This window comes from Onychomys torridus, chromosome 5, assembly GCF_903995425.1.
Source record: "Onychomys torridus chromosome 5, mOncTor1.1, whole genome shotgun sequence".
Taxonomy (NCBI): Eukaryota; Metazoa; Chordata; class Mammalia; order Rodentia; family Cricetidae; genus Onychomys; species Onychomys torridus.
The window spans coordinates 58,201,138-58,222,325 of record NC_050447.1 but is presented as its reverse complement, the minus strand read 5'-3'; the positions used below and the strand labels follow the sequence as shown (position 1 = coordinate 58,222,325).

Genomic DNA, 21,188 nt, shown 5'->3' with positions numbered 1-21,188 from the left:
TACATTGCTATAGATTTTAGTTTATTGATACAAATTTAAACTTAATTTTGTTTTACTATATATATATTTCTAGTCTTGTTTGAGGTATTATGTAACTCATTTAGATTGTAATGGATAATTTAAAATATAGATTAATAATTAGTCTTCTATGATGGTCAAATTTATAATCATGTTAAGTTTTCTAGGTATACATAAATATGATTCAATTAGGTTGGTAATCTTCAAACATTTTGAAGACCTACATAATATGGCATTTAAAATGTTTTAAAAATTTAGATTTTATGGACGGTGAGATGACTGTCCAGGCTGACAGCTATCTCTGTCTACTCTCACAAGACTTCCAAAAGTTGTTTGCATCCTGCTCCCATTTCTCAGGTAATATTGTATCCTTCTGAGGTCTTTGATGTAGTTGAAGACTAGATAGTTATAATTTCCTTAGTTATGATAAAAGATAAGTCAGATATGTAACCTTAGACTCACAAATATAGGATAGATAGGATATCTTCTTTAATTTTGCCAAATACAAATAGATTAGATATTGTAATTATAATTCTTGCTTGATAATTGTTTTGTTATATGTAATTTTAATATGTTAAAGTTAAAACCTTCATTTTGAAAAAAAAAGAAAAAAGGAAGTGCTGGGGATATCTTTCTGTATGCTGTGAATGTGTTGCTCTGATTGGTTGATAAATAAAACACTGATTGGCCAGTAGCCAGACAGGAAGTATAGTATAGGCAGGATAAGCAGAGAGGAGAATTCTGGGAAATGGAAGGCTGAGAAAAGGAGACGCTGCCAGCCACCACCATGAAAAGCAAGATGTACAGATACCAGTAAGCCACGAGGCAAGGTATAGATTTATAAAAATGAGTTAATTTAAGATATAAGAACTAGATAACAAAAAGCCTGCCATGGCCATACAGTTTAAAAGTAATATAAGTCTCTGTGTGTTTACTTGGGTCTGAGCGGCTGTGGGACTAGTGGATGAGAAAAATTTGTCCTGATCATGGGAGCCAGGCAGGACCAAAAAAACTTCAGTTACAGGCCGAGGCCCTCTGCATGTGTGTGACAGTTGTATAGCTTGGTCTGTTTGTAAGACTTTTAAGCAGTGAGATCAGGACCTGTTCCTGGTCTCAACTGGCTTTTGGAATCCTGTTCCCCATGATGGATTACCTTGAACAACCTTGATGCAGGGGGAGGAGCTCAGTCCTATCTCAACTTGATGTGCCATCTTTTGTTCAAGCCAATGGGAGGTCTGCCCCTTTCTGAATGGAGATGAAGTAAGGGTAGATGGGGTTGGGGGGACTGGAGAAGAGGTGGGAGGGGAAATTGTGGTCAGTATGTAAAAATAAATGGAAAAATGTTAATTAACAAAATTTAAAAATTAAAGTAAAATAATTGAGCTAAAATAAATGACCCTGTGTTCCTGTTATTTAATACTATATATCAGTTAAGACAACTGGATTCATTGTAGGTCTGAACAGTCAGTCACTCATGTGGAAAAATTCAGGGATGTATTTGTGTGAAACCATGTATTATGATTTTGCTTCGCATTGAAAATTTGTTTACATATGCACATAATTTATTTACTTTCATATTAGAGTTCAGAGCTTTATATAGGCATGCAAATAGGTTACTGGTGGGACAGGGTAGAACTACAGAGCAGATAAGAATTTTGCCAGTTGTGCTGCCTGATGTGACTAGTTTTTGCTGATATATTTGCATTTAAATATTTGGCTAAGATGTGCATTTTTATCTTAGTGATGGGGATGGGGAAAGCATCCAGAGAGGCCAGTAGTGTTCCAGTTTGGGTATGAAGTCTACTCTGAAGCCCACCAGTTACTTGTACAATTAGCATATGCCATGGTTAGTATTGATTGTCAGCTTAATAGGATTTAAAACCACATGTAGATGAATTTCTAAACAGTCTTATTAAATAAGAAACACAGAGCCAAATACAGGGGTGAAAGCCTTAGAGATCAGAGAAATAGAATAGCCACCAGCAAACCTTAGCTCACCGTAGCTTTTCAACAGAACCAGCTGCTTCTTGTCTAACCTGTGCCTTTATTGCCTTGCTGTTCTGCCTCCTCATTGGCTCTTAGTCCAATCGCCTCACTTCCTCATCATTGCCTGTCTGTACAGACCTGCAGGTCTCTATGGTTGGTACTGAGATTAATGGTGTGTGTCACCACACTTGTCTGTGTCCTTGAACACACAAAGACTCTGCCTGCCATGTGATCAGATTAAGGGCATGTGCTACTACCACCTAGCTTTTGTTTATGGCTGGCAGTCTATGTCCTCTGATCTCCACACAAACTTTATTTATTAACATACAAATAAAATATCACCACAACCACATAGGACAGAAACCTCTGGCATTTCTATGAGCGAGTTTCTAGACTGAGTTAGTTGCAGTGTTACAGCACCATCCAATGGTCTAGCCTCTTAGACTGAATAAAAGGAGAAAGCAATCTGAGTACCAATATTCATCTATTTGATTCCAAGCTCCAGCTGCTATGCGACCAGCTGCCTCACAAGTGTTGCCATGCCGTCCCTACTATGGTAGACTATACTCTAAAACAATAAGCCAGGATAAACTGTTTCTGGTGTTGATTTTGCAAGGTACTCTGTCATACCAACAAGAAACATGTCTGTGCCTCATATTTCTAATCTGAAAGTGAAGCAAATAGTATCTATATAGCTTTGCTATAGATATTTGAATAAGTATACCTTTGTAAAAGGGTCTTAGCATTTCTGGACTTGAAACACATCAGAGTGTTAGGTTTGCAGTCAGGAAGAAGAAGAAAAGATGAAGAAGAAGAAGAAGAAGAAGAAGAAGAAGAAGAAGAAGAAGAAGAAGAAGAAGAAGAAGAAGAAGAAGACGACGACGAAGAAGAAGAAGAGGAGGAAGAAGGAAGAAAAGAAAGAAGAAGAGGAAGAAGGAAGAAAAGAAAGAAGAGGAGGAGGAGGCAGCAGCCAATAATCACACACCAGGTATCATAGAGAAGTTAAGAAGCTGGTGGAATGATAGGGATACAGAAGGTAGCTAGGAATTTATAAGCCTTTTCTCTTTCCTTTTGGCATGCATTTTATAAATCTGTAAGGAAGAAAACTGGGGCTTTTTCCTCTGCCCAGCAAGGGAATCTATTATATATAATAAGTGGTAGTAGACTATGTTAAAGCAAGGTTAGTGTTAATCACTTCTGAAACAGTCATAATTTAAGATACTTAATACATTTATGAATCTTTTCAACTGTTTCCAAGTGTAGAAAAGGCATGTTGCAACTTAGATGACAAACCACATACTATTGGACCTTAAAAGCATGCCACCATCTTGGCTTTAGGTTTGCAGAGCACTCTGTCACCAAGTGTGCTTGTGGCCAATGTTCCCATGCTTGGGATTGTCAGAACCACCCAAAGATGTTGCTTCTGTGTAACTCTTTCCCCTTTATTACTAAGAATATATCAGTGTCTTAGGCTATCATAACAAAAAAGTGCAGCTTGCTGCCTTTAAAAATGAAAAAAAAAAAAATGACTTAATTCTCTCCTCTTGGAGTCTGAAGCCCAAAGTCATGGTTTGTGCAGAATTATTCCTTCTGGAGTCCCTGGGAGTGCATCTGTCACAGATCTCCCTCCACTTGCTGAAGGTAGCCAATAGCTGGGACATCCTTTGAGTTGTGTGTTAGTCTAATCTGTTTCTGTCTTCATGAGACATTCTCCCTTGCCTATGTTTCTTTGGATCTCCTGAAGACATCTGTAATTAGATTTAAGGTCTACACTTAGTTAGTATAATTGTATTTTGCTGTGTATGGGAAGGTTCTGTTTCCAAATAAGGCTAACATAGGTACCAGGAGGGCAAACAATTTAGCTCACAACCAGCTTTAAGGAATTGGGTTGGGGGAGGTGTTGTTGTTTATTTGTTGTTGGGGCAGGGTCCCATGTATCCTACACTGGCCTTGGACTTGCTATATGTAGCCAAGGATGACTTTGAACTCCTGATTCTCCTGCCTCCACTTCCAAAGTGCTAAAATTGCAAGCATATGCCATGACACTCAATTTATGCAGAACTAGAGATTGTGTGGTCTAGGCAAACACTGTTCAATATGAAATACTTCCCCAGCTCCAATCCTATGGATTTTAACTCCTGGCTTGCACATCAAATCTTTGAAGAATGTTGTCATGGGGTAGGAAAAGGGTGATGGGGCTCCTGAGGGCTGTGTTTTTTAATTTTATAGTTTTGGTATGTTGAAGTCTTCAGAAAAGAGCAAAGGCAAGGAAATAACAGCTATGTAGTCTTTTGTTGTTGTTTCTTTCTTTCTTTTTTCTTTTTCTTTTTTAGCTTACTGGCTCCAGACAGTTTCATGTAGGTCTTATTATTTAGGCAAATGTTCATAGTTGATTAGCCTTATCCTTATTAATTCTTGTAAGTAGAATAATTGTATTTCTTGACACCTTTTAACATCCCAACTGCTTGATACAAGTAAGAGCTTTTTTTGCAAATTGTAACTTTTATACTATCCCATATTTAACTTTTACTTCTTTAGCTTCTCTATAAACCTTCACAGTATTTATAGTTAAACTATAAACTCTGGTTTATAGACCAATGTAGACATTTTAAGACCCTGTGAAAGATTTTCCCATGAAAAAATATAGAAACAGGGCTAATGAGATTGCTCAGTAGATAGAGGTACTTGCCATTAATCCTAACACCCCAAGTTTAATCTCTGGGATCCACATGGTGGAAGAAGTCCTCCACATGCAGGTCATACATAGCACATGCATGCCCCTATACATGCACACAATCACTAAAATATAGTAAAAATAAAAGTATTTTTAAAATGTGATGATAGAATCTTTAATAGTTGAAGTTTATAATCTTGAACTTTTTCTTTAGTACAGTTATTCATCAATAGGTTTTTATTGCTAGCTCCTGCTGAAATGAATAACTTAGCTGCTTGTTCGTAGGAATGGTAGAGTTTGATGGAGGTAGGCTTGCACACAGTCACATTCTCAAGGCTCTGGAAATGAGAGTGGTAGGCAGATGTATTTTTTATTAAGCTGGTTAATTCTTGTCTCATAATTGAGAAAATCTCTGGAGAAAGTGTGTGTATGTATGTGTGTCTACTGAAGTAATGTTCCAGACAGAGGAAGGAAGAAAACAATGAGAAAGCCCATAGTGGGTATGAGCTGAGGTCTTGGAGAGAGTTGTTTGAAGAATAGGGAGTTTCAGAGGTTCCAGCTCTTGGAGCCTTCTGGCAACAGGGGACATAAAGACATGGTCATCATTCATCTGTGCCTTGTCTAAAATCCATACTTCCTAAACCATTAAGTGTTTTTACAGCTTACCTGTCATCTAAGTAATTGGCCTTCCCAGCATGGCTTAGTATAGAACTTAGATTCTTTCTTGCATATGAAATTGAGCTTAAGCTTAAACAACATTCATCTGAATTAAGGCTGAACAACCAGGATGCTCACCTTTTCTATTCCCTGAGCTTATGAATATTCTTAGGATTGTTGCTGTCTCTTGTTCACCATTTGCAAGACTTGGAAACCAGACCTCAGAGAGCAGAAAGGGCATCATGAATCAGTAGATTTGTTTATTATGACCAGTATCCTGAGGGAGTGTCGGGAGAGTAGAGAATCTAGTGCTGTCTTCACATTCTAAAGCATTTTTTACTTAGCCTGAGAACTCTGGGGTCAACTCTTAGGTAGAGCTAACACTGCATAAACAGGAAGCAAGTGCTACTCAGTGATGGTACAGATGAGAGCCAGCTTCCTCTCCAGAAGATCCCTACCCATACCTGGCTATAGGTATTACATGTACATGTGAACATGTGCACATCTAAAAACACAATGGTTTCTTTGCTTGCACATACTCAGCTAAACTATCCTTTTAGGCCCACAGATGACAGCAACCAGCCACCAGGGCGGGGTGTGCTATCTATGCATGGGCTGACCTATGGTGTGATCCGTGTGGATTCAGAGGAGAAGCTATCTGTGCTCACAGTGCAGGATGTTGGCCTTGTCATGCCTGGAGGTGAGTACAGCCCTGGGGCGTTGTCTTAGTTTGAGTTTTTATTATTGTGATAGAACACAACTATAAACAGCTTGGAAATAAAAGGTATTATTTGGTTTATCTATTCTGGGTTATATTCTATTTAGGGAAGCCAAGGCAGGAACTCATACAGGGTAGGAACCTGGAAGCAGGAACTGATGCAGAGAGGCTATGGAGAAGTGCTGCATATTGGCTTGCTTCCTTTGGCTTCCTCAATCTGCTTTCTTACTGAAACCAGGACCACCACTCTAGGGTTGCCCTACCCACAATAGGCTGGGTCCTCCCACATCAATCAGTGATTAAGATAATGCCCTGCTGACTTGCCTACAATTGAATCTTACTGAGGCTTCTCCTAATTGAGGTTCCTTCCTTTCAGATGACTGTAGCTTATGTCAAGTTAGCATAAAACCAGCCAGCACAGATATGAAGTAGGCAGTCCTAGCATGGCCTTCTGAGTCTACAGTCTATATGCTTTTTGAACACAGGTTAGCATCTTCTCTTACTGTCTATCCCATTTCCCTTTATATGGCATCTCAGGTTCTACACTGAAACTCCTAATATTAGGACATTTCTGGTCAATCTTTAAACACCAAAAGCAAAGTTCTCTCTCCCAAGAAAAAGAAACCAAAAGTATTCATAAAACTGGTGAACGACATCTCTCCTCCGGAACCCTTTTCTCCAGGAAGACATTATGGACTAACTCTACCTAGACACTGGTCCTGAGATGCTTCCTTTTTTGCAGCCCAGACCTCCTCTTCAATCATCCTAAATGATGCCTCAGCCCTAGCTAGACACCAAAGCTCAGCCTCATGGAAGGGTTTGAGCAGTATGTATGAAACCTAAGGAATAAGAGTTTTGTTATGTGTGAAGCTACTGTTCAGCATGAAAGCAGTATAGGGAATCACTTGATTGAAGAGACACTCCTGTGTCGTACCCCCGCCTTCCTCCCTATCCCCTTCCACTCCTCCAGTCCCTCATATAACATGCTTTGGTGCTTCTGAGCCACATACAAGTCTACAGCTCACATTCTTATTAGTTGAATGTTGTTCCTGATTCCTGTCTCACAGGGCCACACATATCAGCATATTTGTCCTCAATTTTTGTCTTCCAACATGGAGCCACATTTCTTTCTCAATTAGAGGTCTTCTAAAGAATCTAGGCCTCCTTCTTTGAAGTTCCTCCATGCTTCTTCATACAATAGAGTGGCAAGTCCGTACATGAACAGCACTCATTGTTCTATGTCTAGTTATACTACATAACAATATATAGCCAATTAGCTTCTCGTGGGATCTTGGGTGGTATCTGAGTGCTGGGACAAAACTTAGTGGGTAAAAGGACATGCTGCTGTCATAGAATCACAGAGAGATGGATTTTTTACACTGCCTCTCTGTCACAATAAAGTGTGCTGGGGATGGTCTTTCTGCTTTCCTAGTTCAAAGTATAACAGAAATAAAGCCCTGTCTCTTGTGCTCCTAATTCTCTATAGTTTTCTAACTGTTTCCATTCCACCTGCTGTCATGAAAGTTCTTTTAGAGTCAGAGAAACTTAGGTCTCCAAACTACAAATTTAGGCTGCCCAGGATTAGCCAGACCACCTAACTCTGTTGCTTTATTTTACAATGCCAAGCAAATTAGTTTTTAAGCAAATGGATTCTCATGCTGGAGGCATCAAAAGATTCAGGTGACATAACAATGAAAATCTTTGTTTTTCATGTCACCTACAGCATCACAGGTTTCTTCTTTTCAGAAATTTCTATTCAGAAATACTCCATAGTATAGTATCATACCAAAAAAAAAAACATACCCCACATCCATGTCTACTTGTATATTGTCTTTCTTGGATTTGGGCTTTTTAGATGCAATGATAGGATATAGTACACTATGTTTTGTGTCTTATGTTCATTTGTTAGCACATAAAGAACTTGCATCTTTCCATGCAGTACAATATTGCACAGTTTGAATGCATAATAATATATGCTTTCCACAGTGGGGGGAGTTGTACTCTTTGCTGCATTGTGATGTGAAGGACCACATCTAAACTTCATTCTACAAGGCTGTGGGAGTATAATGAAAAAAATTCTCAGAAGTGAAGTGTTTCTTTTTTATTATTTAAGAATTTCACATATACATAGCTGTTTTGATCAAATCTATCCCCATTTCTTCCTCTGCAATTCTTTCCCTATGAACCAGTTCTCCCTACCACCACTTCACCTCCAGCTTAATGTGCTCTCTTTCTCTTTAAATTTTTGTATGTGTATAAGTGTTTTGCCTGTACATGTGTACCATGTGTGTCTCACGGAAGCTAGAAGTGGATGTTGAATCCCTTGAGGTTGTAGTTACAGATGGTTCTGAACCACCATGTAGGTATAGGGAATCAAATCTGGGTCATCTGCAAGAATAGCTAGTGCCCTTAATACTGAGCCATCTTTCCAATTGCCTCTTTTTTTTAAACCCACTAAGTCCACTTAGTGCTGCCTGTATGTATGTGAGTATGAGCAGCCTTTCAGGGACTGCATCCTTGAAGCAAAACTTACTCTTCCTCCTGCATCAGCCATCAGTTGTCAGTAGATTCTCAGCTAGGATAGACCTTGGGAAAGATAGGCCTCTTTCCCAGTCTATGCTAGGATTTTGACTGGCTTAATCTTAGTTGTAGGTCTGTGTCTGTTTCAAGCGCAGCATGCCCACCTCATTTTGATTATAGTCAGTAGTTTAAAGAAAGCCAGTAAGAATTCATACTCCTGGCAGGGATGGGTGTTAATCCTACTTTCTCTCTGCCTTTCCCATCAGACTTCTTGATGTTTTCTAGACTGATAAGTGAAGACATTTTGGTCTACTTTTGGTTTTGTTGATTGTGTTTTCTGCTACTGGAAATTGAACCCACACCCTCATACATTAGGCAAGTATTTTACCATTGAGCTGCCTGCTGCCTCCCCAGTCTTTCTTGTACATTTTGGTGTTTTGTTTTGTTTCTTGAGATAGACAAGGTCTCTCTACATAACCCTGCTGTCCTGGAACTCTATGTAGACTAAGCTGGCTTTGAACTTGCAAATATTTGCCTGCCTCTGCCACTTGAGTGCTGGCATTAAAAGCCTATGCCACTATGTCTGACCCTTTCCTGTACATTTTATTTTTAGGCAAGGTCTTTTTAACCTCACTAGAGTGACCTTCAACCCACTGGCTACAAGACTCTGGTTTTTGGTACTGTAGTTTGGATGTATATTTTTCTTATTGTAAGTGAGTTTAACTTTTCATGTTTCTGTTGATTCTGTTTCTTAGATGTAATGCCAGCCTCAGGAAATTATAGAATTTATAAACACTCAACTGTCACTGGCTATTGTTAACTTATCTAAGACACTAGCACCCTAGCTCCCTAGTCAGGCTTATGGTTTGTAGTGGTGATAGGTAGGATGCTGAAGTCACATAAGTTATCATGTAAATATGTGAGTCAGGTTAATGAGAACTCAACATTATTAAATGTGTATTTAAAAGGCTGGACGGCGAGGGCTCAGTTGGCAAAGTGCTTACTGTTCAAGCATGAAGATCAGACTTTGGATCCCCAGAACTTCTTTAAAATCTGCCACAGTAGTGTAATCCTGATGCTATGAGATATTGAAAGTAGGAAGAAGTAAACCCATGGAGCTTACTGGCCAGATAACATAGCTGAAGTGATGGGTTTCAGGTTCAGTGAGAGACCCTGTTTCAAAAGAAAATAATGTGGAAAAGTGAACAGAGAAGTCACAAGACACTACTTCTGGCCTTGACATATGAGTGTGCATGAATACACACACACACACACACACACACACACACACACTGAATGCCAAAACCTTTAAGTGGTATTCTCTGAAGGATTATGTGAAACAGGTAATTTAAACCAAAGTGTAAGATTTATGTCGGATACTGGAGGCTATATATTCTCTTTCAACTTAGAGAAGCTCTGGATGACTTGAGAGCAGATACCTGTGCTGGTTCATTTGCAGGACTGAAAATGTGCTTTGGAACTTTGACCTGTTCTTCTGGTACATGTGTAATGAATGACTGACACATCCCTAAGTATCATCTCATATGTAAATGGAATACAGTGTTTCTCTCTTTAAATATGATTTTCATATTAAATTGAAAGTAATTTAAATGATTGATATAATAATGAAATCTGACATTTTTCTCCAACATGAAAAGTTACAACTCTTAGAGAAAATGAGCACCTGGACATTATTGGAATTTTATTCAAGGTGGTATTTCTGTTCCTTTGTGCCTCCATTGGCATTCATGGATTTATTAATTTCCTCCTTTTTGCTCATGTTCCCCTTGTGATTTTTTTTATGTTGCCTTTAGCCATCATGTGTTCAGTGAAGCCAGATGGGATTCCTCAGCTGTGCAGGACAGATGAAATTGGGGAGCTCTGTGTCTGTGCAGTTGCCACAGGAACCTCATATTATGGTCTCTCCGGCATGACCAAGAACACCTTTGAGGTAGGTTGATGGAAAAATTCCTTCCTTCAGCTCTTTCCCTGGCTCTGGCCTGGTGTTTCCCTGGCTTTACCAGGTGTTCAGAAACAGACTAGAAACCTACTAAGATAATGATTTCACAAAAGAGCATCCATAGTAGTTAAACTGGTGGCTTTTTTCATACTATATTTTTGTTTTTGATAATTGAGTTATCAGCATTATTCTGACCTTTTAGCCAGTGTCCAGGAAGAATAAGCAGTTTCTTTAAAATGGGGTTTTCATTAGTTGTTTTTCTTAGCTACAGATGAGTGATAAAAAACAACATACATGATAGGAGAATGTGTGCATAGGTGTGTAGGTAAATGTCCTCACTCAGGAATTCAGCTGGCCATTCTGCACAATCTTGTAACATAGACTAGACTTGGCTAGGTGTGAACTCAGGAGAACCTGAACAAATGTGCATATTAAATAATGATTTCAGTGGTACAGTTTATATGTAAGGTATGTGGTGACTTATCATGGGTATAGATATACATATAGTGTGTCTGTGTATTGTACATGTGTTATACATGTGGGATATATGTAAAATGTGTGATATACACATGTATGACTGTCTGGTGTACATAGATAACCTGCTTTATGTAGGTGATGAACACAGTAAACAGAGACATGAAAGGAGTTAAGTCCACAGGTTCAGGTGTCTTGTATTGTATCACGGTATTCTTAGAGCTTTCTTCTTTTTCTTGTATGGTATCTAGCTTTAGGATTGACACACTATTTCACTGATTCATGAGTAGAACAGATTATCCATTCTGTCCTACATTGATCTCAGAGTGAAAATACATTGTGAATATGAACTCAGATCTCTAAAAACCTTGGAACTAGAGCTGAATGATCTAAGTAAAACTTTCCTTTTCTATGTGATTATCTTTAAGGTTGAAAGAAATAAGGTTTGTATTTTGGACTAGCTTTGCTCCCTTTACATTTTCCTTTTCAGCATGTTTTTAGTAAGGAAAAGTAACATTTTAATGAATAGGGATCAGTTACTGCCAATATGTTATTTAAAAATGTACCTTGAGTCTCCATTAATTACTTTCACCTGGTATTTTAAGCATAGTGCAATGATTTATGGCTGCTGCCTATCTGGAGACTCAGCTTGTGAGAGGAGTTTCCTGTAGCTCCTGCACATCACCCAGACATGAAGAAGCAACAGAACTTTGCTGAGCCTGTAGGGAACACAAGAGGAGAATGTGTATCCTTGTACATTAGTTACCTTTGACCTGCCTATAACTACTTGACAAAAGCTACTTATGGGGAGAAAGTTTATTTTGGTTATAGTTTGAGAGTACAATCCATCATGGTGAGGAAGTCATGGTGGCAGGAATGTGAGATAGTTTATCCAATTACACCTAAAGTCAGGAAGCACCAAGAGATGAATGTTAGTGGTTAGCTTCCTTTATATTCAGTCTAAATCTTCAGCTCATGGAGTATATCACATTCAGACTGGGTCTTCCCTCAGGTAAAGCTCTCTGGTATGACCAGAGTTGTGTCTCCTAGGTGATTCAAAATCCACTCTAATTGATGATAAAGATTAAACAACACACCATGTTCATAGACTGTCAGACAGAGTCATCATGACCTCATGCTGCAGAGTTATTAGAGGTAGGGAAGTAAATGTGATCTCTAGTGAAGTGGTGGGACTATACCCTGCTAACCCTTTGAGTTGACCTAATTACAGCCTTGTTTCCCTAGGTATTTCCCATGACAAGCTCTGGGGCTCCAATCAGTGAATACCCATTCATAAGGACAGGTTTGCTGGGATTTGTTGGTCCTGGGGGCCTCGTCTTTGTGGTGGGTAAGATGGATGGTCTGATGGTAGTCAGTGGGCGAAGACATAATGCCGATGACATCGTAGCCACAGCCTTGGCTGTAGAGCCCATGAAGTTTGTCTACAGAGGAAGGTTAGTGGTACTTGTCTGCTAATTAAATACTTATTTTTGGTGGTGTTGGTTTCCTAGTTAAAGTTACTATTGCTGTGATAAAACACCATGATGTAAAGCAACTTGGAGAGGAAAGAGTTTAATTGGCTTACTCTTTCATATTACTATTCATCATTGATGGAAGTCAGGACAGTTACTCAGATCAAGAACTTGGGGGCAGGATCTGATACAGAGGCCATGGAGGAGTGCTGCTTATTGACTTTGCTGCTGCTTTTTTTTTTTCTTGGAAAGAGAGAGGGAAAAGAGTCAGAGACACTTGCCACTCCTACTATTAGGAGTCCTACAAGAATACAAAGCTACACAACCATAAGGTATATGCTGAGGACCTAGCTCAGACCCATAAAGGGTCCATGATTGTTGCATCAGTCTCTATGAGCACCTATGAGCCCTGCTTAGTTGATTCTGTTGGCTGTGTTCTCGTGGTGTCCTGGTTCCTCTGGTTCCTGCAGTCCCTGCCCCCTGCCCCTTCTGCAGGGTTCCCCTGCCTCTGCCTAGTGTTTGGCTGTGGCTCTCTGCATTTGCTTCCATCAGTTGCTGGATGATGCTTTTCTAACGACAATTAGGCTAGGTACCAATCTCTTAAGTATAGCAGAATATCATTAGTAATTATTTCATGGAATTTTTTCCCCAGTTGTTTTTGGTTCTATCCTGGGTCTCTAGGCTGTTTGTTCAGCCTCTGGTTCCTGACCATCCAGGCAGTGTCAGCAGACATGGGCTTCCTCTTGTGGTATGGGCCTCAAATTGGGCCAGTCATTGGTTGGCCACTCCCCCAAATTTTTGCCAACATTATCCCAGAACATCTTGGAGGGAGGACAGATCATAGGTTGAAGGTTTTGTGGTTGGAATGGTATCCCAGTTCCCCTGATGGAAGCCTTGCCTGGTTATAGAAGATGGCTAGTTCAGGCTCCATATCCCCCATTGCTAGGAGACTTCACCAGGGTCATTCTCAAAGATTACAGGAGGTTTCCACTGCACTGGATTTCCATACCGACCCTCCCATAACCCCCCAATTCCAGTCCTTTCATTCCCCACCCCCCCCCCACCTGATCCCTCCTGTTCCCATTCCCCACCCCCAGTCCACTGGAAAAATCTATTATATTTCCCTTTCCAGGGAAATGCATGCTTCCCTCACTTGAGCCCTCCTTGTTATTTAACCTCTCTGGGTCTGTAGATTGTACCATGAGTAACCTTTACTTAATTGCTAATGTCCAGTGATGAGTGAGTACATACCATGTTTATCTTTCTGAGCCTAGGTTACCTCACTCAGGATGATTTTTTTCTAGTTCTATCCATTTGCCTTCAAATTTCCTGATGACATGTTTTTTAACAGATGTAAAAACAGATGTTTTTAATATTCCATTGTGTAAATATATATTTTCTTTATATATTTTTCAGTTGAGGGGCATCTAGATTGTTTCCAGTTTCTGGCTATTATGAATAAAGCCACTATGAACATAATTGAGCAAATGTCCTTGAGATAGGATGGAGCATCCTTTGGGTATATGCCCAAGAGTGTTATAGCTGTGTCTTGCGGTAGACCCGTTTCCAATTTTCTAAGGAACTGCCATATTGATTTCCATAGTGGCTGTACAAATTTGCACTCCCACTAGCAATGAAGGAATGTTCCCCTTGCTCCATATCCTCACCAGCATGAGCTGTCACTTGTGTTTTTTATTTTAGCCATTCTGACAGGTATAAGATAAAATCTCAAAGTCATTTTAATTTGCATTTCCCTGATGGCTCATTATGTTGAACATTTCTTTTAAGTGTTTCTTGGCCATTTGAGATTCCTCTGTTGAGAATTCTCTGTTTAGGTCTGTACCCCATTTTTCAATTGGATTATTTGGTTTATTGATGTCTTGTTTTTTTGAGTTCTTTATATATTTTGGATATTAGCCTTCTGTTGGATGTGGAGTGGTAAAAATCTTTTCCTGTAGTGGGATGTTTTCCTGTGTCCAGCCAGGTCCTGCACTGCTCAGACCCAAATAAACACACAGAGGCTTATATTATTTTCAAACTATATGGCCTAATGGTTCAGGCTTCTCACTAGTTCTAACATGTTAAATTAGCCCATTTCTATAAATCTATACTTTGCCACATGGCTTGTGGCTTACTGATACTTTTATATCTTTCTTCTCCTGGTGGCAACTAGCAGTGTCTGCTGGCTCTACTTTCTCCTTTCACTATCTCCCTGGGATTTTCCCGCCTGGCTCTACTCTGCCCTGCCATAGGCCAATGCAGCTTTATTTATCAACCAATCAAAACAACACATATTCACAGTATACAGAAAGACATCCCACAGCATTTTCCCATTCTATAAGCTGCAATTTTGCTCTATTGATGATGTCCTTTGCTTTATAGAAGCTTTTCAGTTTTATGAGGTCCCATTTATTTATTAATTGTTGGTCTTAATGCCTATGCCATTGGTGTTCTTTTCAGGAAGATGTATCCTGTGCCACTGTGTTCAAGGATTTTCCACACTTGGTCTTCAATCAAATTCAGTGTATTCTGATTTATGTTGAGGTCTTTGATCTACTTGGACTTGAGTTTTTGTGTAGGGTTATACATATATATCTATTTGCATTTTCTACATGCAGATATCCAATTTAACCAGGACTATTTGTTGAAGATCTTTCTTTTTTTTTCTTTTGTGTATTTTTGGCTTCTTTACCAAAAATCAGGCATTCATATGTGTGTAAATTTACATCTGGTCTTTGATTCCTCTTAGCACAGCTTTCATTGTGTTCCATACATTTGGATACATTATGCACTCATTTTCATTGAATTCTAGGAAGTTTTTAATTTCTTTCTTTATTTCTGCATTGACCCCATAGTCATTCAGTAGAGAGTTGTTCAATTTCCATGAGTTTGTAGATTTTTCTGTTGTTTTTGAAATCCAGCTTGAACCCATGGTGTCTGATAGGATGCAGAAGTTTTTAAAATTTTTTTTGTATCTGTTGATACTTGCTTTGTGACCGAGTATGTGGTTAGTTTTGGAGAATGTTCATGAGGTGCTTAGAAGAGTGTGTGTGTGTGTGTGTGTGTGTGTGTGTGTGTGTGTGTGTGTGTTTGAGTGAAATGTTCTGTGGAAATCTGTAAGATCCATTTGGTTCATAACATCTCTTAGTTCCATTATTTCTGTTTAGTTTTTGTCTGGATGACCTGTCCATTGGTTAGAGTGGGGTATTGAAGTCTCCCACTACCAGTGTGTGAGGGTCTTTGTGTGATTGAAGTTTTTTCTTTTATAAATGTGGATTGTCTTGCTTTTGGAGTTTAGATGTTAAGAATTGAAAGATCACTGGGTGGTGGGGGCCCATGCCTTTAATCCCAGGACTTGGGAGGCTGAGGCAAGCAGATCTTTGTGAGTTCAAGGACAGCTAGGGTTACACAGAGAACCCCTGTCTTGAAAAACCTTTAAAAAGAAAAAAAAAAGAATAGAAAGGTTATTTTGTTGGATTTTTCCTTTGTGGATGAAGTGTCCTTCATTTATTTTGATTAATGTTGGTTTGAAATCTATTTTGTTAGCTATTAGAATGGTTATACCAGCTTGTTTCCATTTGCTTGGGAAATCTTTTTCTGTCTCATTTCTCTGAGGTAGTATCTATCTTTGATGTTGAGGTGTGTTTCTTATATGTAGCAGAAGGATGGATCCTGTTTTCACATCATTCTGTTAGTCTGTCTTTTTGATTGGGGTATTGAGTATCTATGATAATGAGAGACATTAATGACCAATGATAATTAATTTCTGTTATTTTGGTGGTGGTGGTGGTGGTGGTGGTGGTGGTTACACATGTGTGTTTCCTTACTTTTGATTTTGCTGATGTGAGAAAAATTGGTGTTTTTGTGAGTGTAGTTAACCTCCTTGGGTTAGAGTTTTCTTTCTAGTACCTTCTGAAGGGTGGATTTGAGGCTAGATATTGTTTAAATTTGACTTAATTGGAATATCCTTTTTTCTCCATCTATGGTGAGTGAAAACTTTGCTGGGTGTGATGGCATCTGTGGTCTCTTAGAGTCTTCAAAACATCTTTCCAGGCCCTTCTGGCTTTTAGAATCTCCACTGGGAAGTCATGTGTAATTCTAATATATCTGACTTTGTATGTTACTTGGCCTTTTTCCCTTGCATCATTTAATATCTGTGTTTAGTATTTTTATTGTTATGTGGAAAGGGTGTTGTTGACTGTTTTTTCTTACTCTTTGTGTCTTTGGGGGCCCACCACCCAGTTCCCAAATAAATCACACATGGAGGCTTATTCTTAATTATGAATGACTGGCCTTAGCTTGGCTTGTTTCTTGCCAGCTTTTCTTAACTTTAAATTAACCCATCTGTCTTTTGCTGAGGAGCTACTGACAGTTGATGGCTGACTGCTGAGAGATGCAGAATTAGTCTACTTTTCGAAAGGGGTATCCACTGGCAGGTTACCTGTGCTTCAGTGAATGACCAATACCCATGTGCATATTGGCAGCACTAATTGGGCTCAGTTGATTGTTTAAAGAAAATTAAATGAAGTTGGAAGAGAGATGTGTTGTGGGTGAGGAAGGGAGCTGGAGAGAGAATAGAATGGTGGATATGAGCAAGATACGTTGTATACACACATGAAATTTTCAAAGAATTAATAAAAAACCTTTGAGGGGCAGAAAAAGGAACTGGAAGACAAGAATTGATTCTTCAGCTTTTTCTTTGGGCTGCCTGCTCACAAACAACAACATAGAGACTTATTAAGTATGAAAGCTTAAGCTTAGCTTAGGCTTGCCCCACTAGCTCTTATAAATTAAATTAACCTGCTTCTATTAATCTATGTTTTAATGTGGCTTTTTCCCTTTCTTTCATTCTATAAGTCTGACTCCCTCTATGTCTCATTGGTGTCTCTAGGGCTGAATTTTCACACCTAGATTCCTCTTCCTCTTCCCCAGAAATCCCTTCTATCCTTCTGCCTAGCTATTGGCCATTCAGCTCTTTATTACACAAATCACAGCAAAATATATCTCCACATACTGTACAAATATCCCACATTTCCCCCTTTTTGTCTAAATAAAAAGGAAAGGTTTTAACTGTTATATAGCTATAAACAATAAGAGCAATTACCAGGTATTGTCTAAATAAAAAGGAAGGTTTTTGTTTTGTTTTGTTTTGTTGTTTCTTTTTTAACTCTAACATAGTGAAACTCTGTACAATAAGAACAATTATCAGGTAAGAATTACATTTACAGCCAGGCAGTGGTGGCACATGCCTTTAATACCAGCACTAGGGAGGCAGAGCCAGGTGGATCTCTGTGAGTTCAAGGCCAGCCTGGTCTACAGAGCAATATCCAGTGCCGGCACCAAAACTACACAGAAAAACCCTGTCTCTGGGGAAAAAATTACATTTACAGTATCCAGTCCATTTGTAATTGGCAAATTTGGAGAAATTACTCTATTATCTATCCCATCTTTGTGAGTCCAAAGTTTTATACTTAAACCATTTTTATCATAACTTGTATTACCATTCTAAAAATATCTTTTTAGACCTAAAAACATCTTAGATAAACAACTTAAAGCTTTTTTGTTTCTCAACATTATAAACTTTACATCTCTTTTGTCAGTTTCTTTTCTGAATTTGGTAACAAAGAAAACAGTATAACTATCTATCTTCAACTCCCATCAGAGACCCAAGAAGGATATAATTTTACTTTGTCTTAGGGTTTCTGTTACTACAGTGAATCACCATGACCAAAAAGCAAGTTGGAGAGGAAATACTTTATTAGGCTTATATTTCAGCATTGCTGTTCATCACTGAAGGAAGTCAGGACAGGAACTGAAACAGGGCAGGATCCAGGAGACAGGAACTAATGCAGAGGCCATGGAGAGGTGCTGTTTACTGATTTGCTTCTCCTATCCCATTCAGCCTGCTTTCTTATAGAACCCAGGACCGCCAGCCAGCCCAGGGATGGTACCACCCCCATGGGCTGGATCTTCCCTCAGTGATCACTAAATGATAAAATACCTTACAGCTGGATATAGAGACATTTCCTCAAATGAGGCTTCTTCCTCTCTGATGACTCTAGCTTTTGTCAAGTTGACACACAAAACCAGCAAATACATACTTGAATAAACAGGAAGTACAGAGCAAGCAACTTCCAAAACTATAGAAACGACAAAGACATCTGGCTGACTGGACAGCCACTCCAAGGTTCCTCTGCAATTTTGGGGGCATCTATCTTCAGCCTACAGGCCTGGAATATCTGACAGACTTTTCTGTGAAGCAGGAATTTTGAAGGACTGTCCTACCTTGTCTTGACAAAGTTCAGCAGTCACCATTTTTGTGCCCTGTTTGTCCAATTTGGACAGCATACTTTCAGCAGTCGAGGTAAAGGCAGGTTGTTACCCAAATGGCTAGCTTTGCCACATTGAAAACAACTTTATATAAAGTTTCTTCAATGCCCACTGTCCTTTTTTGAAGTAAATTGGTGCTGCCAGGAACAGACAAGTCTCACTTTCATGAAAAGCCTTATGTTATTAAAACATCTTAAATGCCATATTCTGTAGATTTCTGAAGTTTTTGAAGACTAACTATCTAAAATATACCTCTGCTTAACCTTGAAAACATACCTAACATGACTACAAGTTTGATTATTATAGATGACTAACTACTAATGTGTATTATTTAATTATACATTAAAATTTTAAATGAGCTGTGAAGGTGTAATACCTTTAACAAGAGTAGAAACATATATACAGTATAAGAAAAATAACCTTAAATTTGTGTCAGTATATAAAAATACATACCAATGTAAAATATTTGACACTAGTAGTTGCTTTTTTTTTTTTAGTTTGAAAGTAGATTCAGTAATCTACCTTTAATCCTATCATTTCTGTATCCTCTCTATTTCTTTTCAGAATAGATCCCTGAATCTAATTTCCCTTGTTTTGTTTCCTCCTTAATCATGACCAATAACAACTTCTAACCAATGCCTCTAAGTGATGACAAACATCTATAATCCACTGAAGGACAAAAAACTTTCTGCCCCCACCCCTTGGGAAAGTGGTCATGTTTGCTAGGCTGCTTCCTATAGTCTAGGGCACCAGCATCTTTGGGAGACCCTGAGAAAATTGAGATAATGATCAAGACCTGGGAAAGCTAGTTGTGTTATTTTTTGTTTAGTCTCTGTGTGATGGTAAAATGTAAAACTTATCTGAAGTCTTGGCTGGATAGTCTGTGAGGCCAGACCATCTCAGCTAACAGCTTTGAAGTTGTTCTGGATGCAGAATTTTGAGAAAACTGCAACAGAGGCATTCTGAGGCAGGATTAATTTGTCTTTATTGGTATCTGGTCCTTTTATTCTGAAAACACATAAACTTTGAAAGGTAATGTATATAACTGCATTAACAGAAGTATAAAATGTGCAGTATTGCTTGGCGGTGGTGGAGCACGCCTTTAATCCCAGGACTCGGGAGGCAGAGCCAGGTGGATATCTGTTAGTTCGAGGCCAGTCTGGTGTCCAAAGCGAGTTCCAGGAAAGGCGCAAAGCTACACAGAGAAACCCTGTCTCAAAAAACCAAAAACAAAAAACAAAAAACAAAACAAAACAAAAATGTGCAGTATGTACAAGTCAATTTAAGATGATTTTTTCGTTTGTTTTATGTTTGAGTGTGTAAAAGGCATCTGTTAAACTTATAAGTTTGTTTGGACTGTATAACCAAACCTCTGTCCATGCCTTATTAAAGCATAGCATGCATATAGTGATAAGTCACAAGGACTCTGTAGCCAACAAGATTTATCATGTCTCATCCAATCTCAGAGCTGTTCCCATAGTAGAGGGATCAGCATATAAGTCATCTGTCCTCTAGTCTTTCTTGTTCTTTTTTTTTTTTTCCATGTCTATAGCCAAGATTATCAGGAGGTCTCCCCCAGTCAAATCTGATCGTCATTAATTTTGAAGAGAACCATTAACTTTTTGCTTCCTGTACAAACAAAGGCATAACCTCTCCCCAAACCCAACATATTTTCTGACTTCCATTTTGAAGTTAAGACATTAAGATATATAGGTTGGTTTAATTTACCATTTTCCATAATCCAATGTCTCTTAGCAGCTATTGTTTTTTTGTACAGTAGCATTTAAAATTTCAAAGTCAACAAAATACCATACCAGATCCAGACACCTTGTGTATTTCTCATCTTTTCATGGCTTTTTAAAAATATATTACTTTGCTCTCTTTTCAAAGATTTTATTATTTTTAAACTATTTTTTCTATGACTTGTCTATACCCATTTTTTTACTGTATTTGTTTAAACATTTTCTCAGTCTGGACTGCTTAATTACACACCTGCATCCTTCTCTGACCATGTGAGCCACTCCTTAAACCTGCCACATGGCTCTACACAATGGTACTGGCTGGCTCAAACCTGCAAGCAGCAGCAGGGAGCTGCATTTCTGTATGCCTCAGCTTGCCTTAGAGACTGTGGTACTAGGAAGCCTTTTCTGCCTCTGTGTTTGCATCTTTGAAACTTTTTTTAAAGCTTTCTTTGGTCCTATGTGAAAATATGTGCCCTCACACGGGGTGTCATATGTAACGAGTCTTTCTCTGCCCCGCCAGCCAGCTCCCTTTGACATGGAGACATGACTATTAATTATGAAAGCTTGGCCTTTAGCTTAGGCTTGTTTCTAACTAGCTCTTAGAACTTAACCCATATTTTTATTAATCTACATTCTA

General features: G+C 38.8%; 1 protein-coding gene across 1 annotated transcript in view; it reads left to right on the top strand.

Moving 5' to 3' along the window:
- The window catches only part of Dip2c (disco interacting protein 2 homolog C), a 198,359-nt gene that overhangs the window by 106,657 nt on the left and 70,514 nt on the right, over positions 1 to 21,188 (top strand). Inside the window, exons 19-21 of the mRNA XM_036188870.1 lie at positions 5,896 to 6,035; positions 10,388 to 10,524; positions 12,253 to 12,461. Coding sequence (XP_036044763.1) covers positions 5,896 to 6,035; positions 10,388 to 10,524; positions 12,253 to 12,461 — 486 coding nt within the window. The remainder of the gene's footprint in view (positions 1 to 5,895; positions 6,036 to 10,387; positions 10,525 to 12,252; positions 12,462 to 21,188) is intronic.